The 10203-nt window shown below is 46.8% G+C and overlaps 1 protein-coding gene across 1 annotated transcript in view; it reads right to left on the reverse strand.

The window, feature by feature from the left end:
* The window catches only part of TNFRSF21 (TNF receptor superfamily member 21), a 65018-nt gene extending 60891 nt beyond the window's left edge, over nucleotides 1-4127 (reverse strand). The window contains exon 1 of the mRNA XM_027127455.1: nucleotides 3597-4127. Within this exon, the coding sequence (XP_026983256.1) occupies nucleotides 3597-3683 (87 nt within the window). The 5' untranslated portion in view covers nucleotides 3684-4127. The remainder of the gene's footprint in view (nucleotides 1-3596) is intronic.
* Nucleotides 4128-10203: the final 6076 nt, after the last annotated feature.

Below are 10203 nucleotides of genomic sequence, written 5' to 3' on the forward strand. Positions count from 1 at the left end.
TGGTTCACTTTCCAATATCACACAGACATCTCAACGCATCAGAAACAGGGGGCTTTCGGACTTCCCTGGTGGCGCAGTGGTTAAGAATCCGCCTGCCAATACCGGGGACACGGGTTCGAGCCCTGCTCCGGGAAGATCTCACATGCCACGGAGCAACTAAACCCGTGCGCCACAACTACTGAGCCTGTGCTCTAGAGCCCACAAGCCACAACTACTGAAGCCCGCGAGCCTAGAGCCCGTGCTCCACAACAAGAGAAGCCTGAACACTGCAACAAAGAGTAGCCCCCACTCGCCGCAACTAGAGAAAGCCCACGCACAGCAACAAAGACCCAACGCAGTCAAAAATAAACAAATTAATTAATTAATTAAAAACAAAAAAGAAACAGGGACTTCCCTGGCGGTCCAGTGGTTAAGACTCTGTGCTTCCACTGCACAGGGCGTGGGTTCAATCCCTGGCCAGGGAACTAAGATCCCACAAGCCACGTGGTGTGGCCAAAAAAAAAACAACAACAAAAATAAACGCATCAGAGACAGAAGTGCAAGGAGCGAAAACACTTTCCTCCAAAGGCACTGGTGTAATTCTCATCAACGTCCTGCAACAGACCAAACCACCAGCCTCAACTCTCCCCCAGTGAGCCTTCTCTCCTGTTACATTTCATCATCAGGCAATTTGGAGTTGTGAAACCTGCAGAGTGGCACAGGAGGGAAGCATGAAGGGGGAGAGGGAGTCAGGCTGTCCTGGGTCCCAGCCCCAGTGCCATCATCCCTTGGGAGCTGGGTGGCCCAGGACAATCAATGAAGTTTTTGCAGCCTCCATTTTCCCAACTGTAAAATGGAAATCATCCCACCTGCTTCAGAGATGTTGGGAGTAAGAGGGATACTCTCTATAAAGCACCTGACACATACAATAATAATAGTCATATTATATGTTATATGTATACATATTATATATTATATAAAGATTTTTTAAAGCTTATAGTAAGTTCTCTTTCAGTTAGCCTGTCATCACAAGAAAGAAATTGTCAAAAGTCATGACAACAACAAACACTGTCACCCCAAAAAGGAGATATTTGAAAGAAGAAGAGTGATGGAAAGCCATAATAAAAAAACATTTTATTGGGTTTATTATTTTTGAAGCTAACGGCAACGAATGGGTAGGGCATTATCTCCCCACTGGCCCCGGTAGTGTTCTGAGCGTGCTTCCGTGTCTACCTGAGCTCCAGTACCTGGAGTCTGTCATTTTCACATGGCCAAGAATCCCAGTGGGATAAAGAATCCTTATAACGATGTCATGGAGTCATCATTTTTTTTTTTTTGGCCGTGACTTGCAGCATGCAAGATCTTAGTTCCCTGACCAGGGATTGAACCCGTGCCCCCTGTACTGGGAGCGTGGAGTCTTAACCACTAGACAGCCAGGGAAGTCCCATGAGATCATCATTTTATACACTAACAATGCCTGGGCTGAGGACTGGAGCTTGCAGAGCGGGAACGGGAAAAATAAAAGACATTGCCTCCCCACCCTGGTGACCCCTGGTCCACCCTCTCAGTTTCCCTTCAGGACAAAGGGGTCAACTCTAGGCCATTCCGTGAACTGAAGTGGAACCTTTCTTATCATAATTAGCAGAAGAATAAGGACTCATTTTAGTTAATATCTTGAGATTGCTTCTAAACATGACTATAAATTTCTTTTTTTTTTTTTTAAAGACAGCCAAACTTACATTCTCAAGTCTTCAGCTGCAAATCCAGTGCACAATTTTTAGGTCAACTGGACTTAATGATTTCGGAAAAGGAGCTGGGCTCTTTCCCCGGAGGTTAAAGCAAGCTGCACTTTGATTACGTTCTGACCTTACTTTAAGCATCTCATGCAGAAATGGAAAGTCAATGAAATACTGCACTGACTTAAGACTTAACCCAGAAATGGACTCTGTGGGGAGCTTAATGATCAGATGTGTTGGAGGGATCGGACAGGCACGTAGTGGGGTGGCCCATAGCGGGGCACAGTAGTAGATATAAGGCTGACAAGGAGGCAGCTGAAGGATGGACCTACTTCATCTTAGGATCAATGTTCCCTGGGCCTTAGATGGGCTTTTCTCCACACCAAGACTGTCCAATCCAGGTTCCCTGCTTTAAGAGACCTTCCCCCTCTACAGCTCATCACCCGCCACCCTTGAGTCAACGATAAAAATCTTGACTTTGCCATTTCTATAAAATGGGCAGAAAAGGGTCTTTGAAGGAAGACTGGGACTTGCCTCATTATAAATGCTAACAGCACCGAACTTTTCTTTAGCCTCCCTCTTCCCCTTTAAAACACACCCTCACACAGGGAACCAGAGTGTCTGTAGGATGAATTCCCAGGCCATAGCAACTGCAATGCCCTGGGATCTAAGAGATCTTGGCTGGCCAGGCATTAAGCCCTTTGCGAGAAGGAGACAGCAAGCCTGCCTTTCCCTGACACAGCCCTGCCATGAAAATAGGCTCTTGTTTTTTGTTTTTGTTCGGCCTTTAGCTAAGAATCTCCATCCTCCTTGAGGAGACAAAAAGATATGCACGGGAAGCTTGTGGTGGCTCGGGCTTGATCTTAAGTCAACTTTCTTCCCCCTAACTCATCCCATTCCCCCCAACATTTGCAAAGAAGGGGAAGGGTTCTGGGGAAGTTGGGGATAAGTTTTGGGTCAAAGGTGCTTTCAGGCTCTGACCAGATAAGTGACAGAAGGACTACCTACAGAGCACGCCCTGGAGCTGAATGCAGACCGAGTGCCCAAGGAGGAAGCTGCCTCACCCTGCAGGCTCACCTGCCCGGCCACAGGTAAGCGAGCGATAGGAAAGACTGGAGAAAATTCAGCTTCCTTTATGGAGAGCTCTCTCCCCCTCCCCCCACTCAAGTGCCAACGCGCTGGCTGCCTGGCTGCGAGCCGGCGCTTTGGAGGCGCCTCAGAGCGGGTCTCAGGGCTCTTCTTTGGCGTGCAGAAACCGGGACCCACCCAGCCAAAGCGGAGAGATGGGGGGAGGGGGCGAGGCGCCCGCGCCGAACGCTAGGCGCGGATGCACGCGGCGGTCTTGGGAGCCGGCGCGCACAGGTCCCGCGCTCTCCCACTGCGGTAGCATCCCGACATGACACTGCAGCTGCAACAAAGCGGCGGCCGCCGCCAGCCTCGGCGCCCACCCCGCGGCTCCAGCCCCACTCCACGCGGCGGGGGCAGCGGCCGGTGGCCGTGGGGGTGCGTGGAGGGGGTGGAGGCCCCCGGAGGGGCCGAGGAGGGGGAGAAGCCCTGAAATGCGCAGGAAGCCCGGTGGACACCTCCCGCACCTCGCCCGGCGCAGCCAGACTGCAAGGAAAACAATTCGCCTTCATTCCGGAGTCCCGGCTGAGCCCTACGGCTCCCCCAAATGACCCGGTCCGAGCCCTCCGCTGTGTTGCCTTCCCTCGGTCGCAAACCTCCCGACCCAGCCGGCCGGACCCCAGCCCCCCGCAGCTCCGGCCCCCCGCAGCCCCGGCCCGAGGACCCGCCCGGCTCCCGGAGCGCGGTGCCTTCTGCTCCCACGCGGCCGCCGCCCCCGGCTCCCCCCCCCCGCCCCCAGCAACCCCGAGCTCTCACCAGGAAAAGGCAGCCCGCGATCATCGTGGCTCCGGCGATGCGGCTGCAGGAGGCCGGGGCGGTGCTGCTGCTCGCGGAGATCCCCATGGCTGAGCCCGGGGCTCGCAGGGCGCCCGGGGCGCGTGGCCCCCCGGCAGCTGGAATCAGCGGCTGCTTCTGCCCAGCGCCGCATCCACCGCCGCCTCCCGAGCCGGGAGCCCATCTACCTCCAACACCCCATGTGCACTGCGGCAGCCGGACAGCCCGACAGAGGAGGGAGGCGGCGAGGGAGGCTCCGGGGGCGCTCAGCACCTGCCCAGCTGCGCGGCTGCCCGGGCGGGGAGAAGCAGCCGCGGCTGCAACCCGCGCCTCCCCGTGCTCTCCTCCGACAGCGGCTGCGGAGAACCAGGGAGGAGGGCTGGGCGCGAGAGAGCGAAGGAACAACTTCCCATAGCGAAGCCTCCAGCCGCTGCCAACCACCCTCCTCCGCTGCCCAGACCGGCCGGCGAGGGAATGAGTCGGGTGGCCGCCGGGCGCGGGGACACACGTGGTGGTGCTGAAGGGGCGGGGAATCGGCCCTTTGTGATGTCACCGCGAAGGAGGCCGGCTCTTTGTGCGATCAGAAGTGGGAAGGCGGTCCAGGAGGAGCGCGGAGGGAGAAGTTGCCGCCTGGCGTTCGCCGAAGAAATTGCAGCTGCTTATTGACCCAGGGAAAACTTTGCGAAGGTATGCACACCCTTGACCCCAATTTATTTCCTTTTTCTAAGATGATTCTCAGTAAATTATTTCCTGTGACAGACGCCTTTCTATTGCTTCTGGCTCAATGATTAAGGACAGCAAACAACCATAGAGCATTAGATCAACTGTATGCCATAAAGAGACCAGCAACTTGGTTCTCAAACGTAGCTGCGCTTTAGAATCAGCTGGAGAGTTTAAAACATACGCGTTGCTGCCTGGTCCTACCCCAGAGATTCTGCTTTACTTGGAACAGGATGTGGCCTGGGCATTGGGAATTTTTTCAATTCTCCAGGTGATTTGAGGAGATTATGGGGCAAAGTTTGAAATCCTCTGGGCTAATGAATGCAGTTAAGGAAATCCAGACTAAAGAATTCCAAACCCGGAGTCCGCGGAAGCTGGGTCTGTGGATGGTCTTCCAGAGGTCTTGGAAATCCTTGAAATACGTGGGCCGGTGCATTTTCCTAAATAAAGGATCCAAAGTTTTGAATCAGACTATAACAGAGATAAGAAACACCCTTCCCCTCAAAAAAAGTGTTAAAAAATTTTGAGTTGGGTTCCAAATGCCTTTGTGGGATGTGAGTGGGTAGAGAGGGAGGTAATATTCTGCCTCAGAAGTAAGAGCAACCAGAGCATTCCCTTGGTTGGCTGGCATCTCCTGCATTTCTCAATGTGAGAGAGGACCTAGCCTTCCTTTCTTTGTCTCTCCTGGTGGGAGGCAGAGTCTCCTGAGAGCTGCCACCATTTCTGGTACAGTGTCCATCCTCTAGGTTCTGCCAGCACAGGGCACGCTGTATTGAAATTACCTCTTTGGCCATCTGGCTCATACCACTCATTTGTGAACCCTATGGTGCTGGGCTTCTTCTAGCTTTCCTTGACCCCTTCTACTTCAAGATAACACAGTTTCTCAATTATCTGCTTCAAGACTCAATACAGTACTCCTGAAGGTAACTTACCAAGGCAGTTGCGAGAATAGTGGAAGAAAAGTGGTTACCAAATGGAAAAAGATGAACTGCTGAGTTAAATAAAGAAGACCTAAAATTGATGAGAGCTGGCTACTAAAAAGCAGAAGGTTTTTGCCAGTCATAGCATCTTTGTGTGCTACGGGCAAATAGCAATTTTGGACCTTGAGAAAACAATTTTGAAAAGTATATTTCTATTAAAGCCCTGCTAAGAGGAAGTGTGACAAAGAAACCCTCAGTATATTAACAGAGGCTATGTTGCAAGAAAGGGAGCCTCAGAAACGACTGCACACAGGTCAGTAATTAAATGTATTATAAAATAATCCACTGAAATATGTAAGTACTATTAAGATATATATTTGGACCCAACACTGTAGAATTCCTACTATGCTATATAGGAAGTTTGCAGATTTAGGTATTTGAGGTCTGGTTTTGTCATGTATAAAAAGACTTTAAAATAGAAAAAAAAAAAAAGAATGTAAGTACCCACTTTTTACAATGAAAATAACAGTTCACATTCTTAGTAGTGCCTGCTTTATGGTCAACATCCCGAGCTGATCCATCAAGGAATGAATGACAGGAATTTGATGGGAAGAGGTGTGAGCATACAAAAGCTACAAGAATCAGCTTAAAGCCACACTCAAAGGGGAAAAAAAGCATGAAATTCATCTAAGCAACAGCAAGATTGTTTCATTTCAACACTTACTGAGTACCTCCTATGTGTTCGGCACTGTTGGGTACAGCAGAAACAATATTAAGAACTGATCCTGTCTTTGAGGAATTCACAGTCTCAGGGAGGAGAAAGGTTAAAAGATGACTAAAATAGTACAGCAGGTCTGGGTGTTAGAGACGGCTATCGTGCTCAATTATAGGTGCATACTTATTTCAACCAATCATGTGGCTGCCCAGAATAAAAGACTACTTTTCCCAGCCTCCAGTGCTCCTAGGTATGGCCATGTGACTAAAATTCTGGCCAAGTAGAATCGCCATGTGTGTCTTCTGGGAAGCATTCCCATTGGCTAGACCTTAGTTATTCATCATCCCTCCCATCCAAGGTCATGAAGACCTGCTAATTCTATCTCAATTAATTCTAATCTAATTCTATCTCTGTCACTTTTCCCCCTTTGCTCCTCCTCTAGATCTCTTCTGCTCTGGTCAAAGCCTCTTGTCTAGACGATTACACAAACCTCAAGATTGGCATCCCTGCCTCTCAGTCCTGCAATAAATCTCTTCTTCACACCCTAAGGATAATGAAGATTTTAGAACCTAAATCTGGTCATGTTCTTTCCTCACCAAATCCCCAACAAAGTTTCCTCGTTATTCTCAATTTGAAGTTCAAAATCCTAACAAAACAATTCATTCTGATCTCTGTTTATGGTTCAACACTCCCCACTGCTACAAGGTTGAGTAAACATGTACAGATATGGCACATAGAGCCTTTATTTCCTACATCCGGCTTAGTTTCATCCCCAGTACCTGCCAGTCCCTACAAACCCCAGGTTCTACACACTAATCCCATTAGATCATTGTGTTTCTTAACTACCTTGTCCTTGTCATACTTCTGAGCCTTTGTTAGGTGTTGTTTTCTTTTCAATTCCCCTCCTCTGCTTATTGAATCCTTATGAATCTACCCTTTAAGACCAACCTCAAGTGGTACCTCATCTCAGAAGCCTTTCCTAATGTCCTCTCCTCACCTTCTCTACCCTCATATGGAAAGACAGTTGTTCCTCTAGTTTTATCCTACATGTCTCTGTTACAGCATGTATGACATTATACTATAGTTAGTTTACCTCTCTGTGTCGCTGGCCAGATCTTGAGCTCTTTGGGTCCAAAGTTTATGTCTTAATCATCTTCTATCTCCGTAGTGAAGATTCAAGATATTGACTTGACTCAATAAATATTTGTTGAGTGAAACAAACTTGGAAAGTTTAACAAACCATGGAACAGTTAACACACCTGACGTACCTTTTCCTTTTCCAAGCCTTAAATCAAACATCCTGAGTTGTGTTATACAAATAATAACAGGTTTAATCTTGTGTTTTGCTAAAGTGCCGTGTCCTGGACTTGGGTTAAGTGTTTTGTCCACAGCTTTGTTTCCTTAAACTAGTTCATTTCAGAACTTGCCGTTCTCTGGCCTAAGAAGGAGTATCAGCCATTCTGCAACAGATTGCAAGATTAAGTGCCTGGGTGTGGTTTGATCAAGTCTCCATGATGACATTCTACAAAGAAGGCATTCTTGGAGAAGATCAAATGGGAATAGGATTGCAAGGCAGGCACGGTTCTGGAAGCTTCCTTCTCTCTTGGATGGTAAAAGGGGGATGATTTGAAAAAATAAAATAGCCGATCATTTGAAGGTATGACATCTTTGTCTCACTCCCAGGAACAGTGAGGTGATTAAATTAGTTCCTTATTCTTTTTCACCTGCAGCACTATGAAAAGTGGCCCTGACCTTGAATTGCCCATCATACATGTGCCTTAGGAGTTCACACCTGTAATGTTCTCATTATACCATAAGCTCTTCCATGCAGGGGAATGGACAGAGAAACAACTTCATTAGCAAGAGAAAATTGGACCCAGAATCATTTAAGCAATGGAAATTTAGGCAGTATAATCACATACCCCCCAATTCACCATCCCACACACACCCTGCCTCACCCCGTCAAGGGCCTTTAGGGTTTTTTAGATGATTGGTCTTTGGTGCCCTGCCTACATCAACTGATCTAAGGAAAAAGGGATTGTTTTTCTTTAGAGGGAATTTTCCCTTCTGATTCGATCTTTTTCACTTTTATTCTCCACAGCACTTACTATGTATAGTATTTGACAAAAGATGTCCCAAAGGTCTTAGTGCAATTTTAAGTGTTCATCCTTTCAGAAGTATATACATTACAAACTTTAGAAACCATTTGAAAGTTCAGTTTTTTTACTTCTTCATGCAATTACTACATTTTTAACGTTTTAGAATAATTCATATTTAATTTTAATTTTTGTCCCTCTAATTGAAGTTAGCAAATATTGACCAAAACAAACAAACAAACAAAAATGAAAACATTAGTCATTCAAGGGAATTCCCTGGCTGTCCAGTGGTTAGGACTTGGTGCTTTCACTCCCATGGCCCAGGTTCAACCCCTGGTCCGGGAACTGAGATCCCACAAGCCGCCTACAAGCCACGTGGTACAGCCAAAAACACAAAAAACAAACAAAAAACAAAGTCATTCAAAATGCACCAAAATGCATAAAGGTAAAGAAATTGAAATACTAACACTTTCAAATGATTTTTTTGTTGTTTGTAACATATATACTCTTGAAGTAATGAAAGCTTGAAACCACTTTAAGGTTTTGGGGACATTCTGCTCACACTATGCCTTAGGCTCAATTGAAGTAGCTTGCTTGTATCTGAAGTCACTTTTAAAGCAGCATGAACTTTGCTTGGAAAATAATCATTTTATGGAATTATCTGAACTATTCAAAAGCCTTAGAGTAATCAACAATGTGGTTGTCACTTTGTGAGATTTTCAGCCGTCTCTCTTCACAGCACTAAAACTAATATTAAATAAAAGATTCATAATGATGAACACCATGGATATTTGTATCCTAATGTAGTCTTTTCTAGAACTGATTTATGAACGGGGTTGTTTGAAAACCCATCCTCCTCTTATGTCTTTTCCCAAATCAGTTAGACCCTGTTTTTTATATAGAAACATTTACTGCTTTTAAAATTAAGGATTGTAAATGAGTTGATTGGCTGCTAAAATGGTATTTTATGCAATTTTTCTCTTAGAAGTAAGTGTAAAAATGAGTTTCATTTTAAGGCATTAAATTCCTGTTTCCCTAATAAAATAAGTGTATCTGTTTACAAGCAATTAAAAAAAATAACTGCACCCTAATTCCTATTGCTTTTTTTTCTGGCCGCGCCACACGGCTTGTGGAATCTTAGTTCCCCAACCAGGAATTGAATCCGAGCCCTTGGCAGTGAAAGCGCCAAGTCCTAACCACTGGACCACTAGGGAATTCCCTATTGCTTCTTTTTCCAAATTCTCCTGTCAGGTGGGCTGAAGACAGAGGGATTTGCAAGGCAGAGAACAAAATTTAAGGATGGGGAAGCCAGGGGTAGAAGGTTGAGTGTTATCTCTGTGGAACTCAGAGAAAGGTATAACTTGAAATTTCACAGGTCATAAGCTCTTAGTTTGAGTGATTACTATATGCCAGACGTTTTCACAAATATCATCCTACATTAATCTTATGAGTCAGGAATCCTTAATCATATTTTACAGATGAAGAGACAAATTTTCAGAGGCAAGTGACTGGTCCAAGCTCACACGGCCAAGTAGTAAAGCTAGAATCCTACCCAGCTGCTTGGCAATGACTCCTGCTGGTGGCAGAAACTAAGACCCAGTTTGAGAAATGCAACTTTATTCAGCTCAGATCAGGAAAGAACCTGAGATCCATCCTCCCTTTACCTCCGACCCTCGCTGAAGACAGATCTCTAAATTCACTATGTACACTGCCCCTACCCCCAGCCATTATATATCCACACTATTGAAAGTTTTTCAAATTTGTTTGTTTGGCTTTTTCTACCTTTTGACCCCATTCACCCATTTCTCCCACCCCTACCCTCCACCTCTGGCAATCACCAATCTGTCCTCTGTATCTACGTGCTTGTCTTTTGGGAGTTTTGTTTTGCTTTTTAATTTATTTTTGGCTGCGTTGGGTCTTTGTTGCTGCACGCAGTCTTTCTCTAGTTGCAGCGAGCAGGGGCTACTCTCCGTTGCGGTGCGCGGGCTTCTCATTGCAGTGGCTTCTCTTATTGCAGAGCATGGGCTCTAGGCATGCAGGCTTCAGTAGTTGTGGCGTGCGGGCTCAGTAGTTGTGGCCCACGGAGCTCAGTTGCTCTGCGGCGTGTGGGATCTTCCCGGACCAGGGCTTGAACCCGT

Source organism: Aethalodelphis obliquidens, unplaced genomic scaffold (assembly GCF_003676395.1).
Source record: "Aethalodelphis obliquidens isolate GAN/ISIS:26980383/991018 unplaced genomic scaffold, ASM367639v1 scaffold31, whole genome shotgun sequence".
In the NCBI taxonomy this organism is placed as follows: Eukaryota; Metazoa; Chordata; class Mammalia; order Artiodactyla; family Delphinidae; genus Aethalodelphis; species Aethalodelphis obliquidens.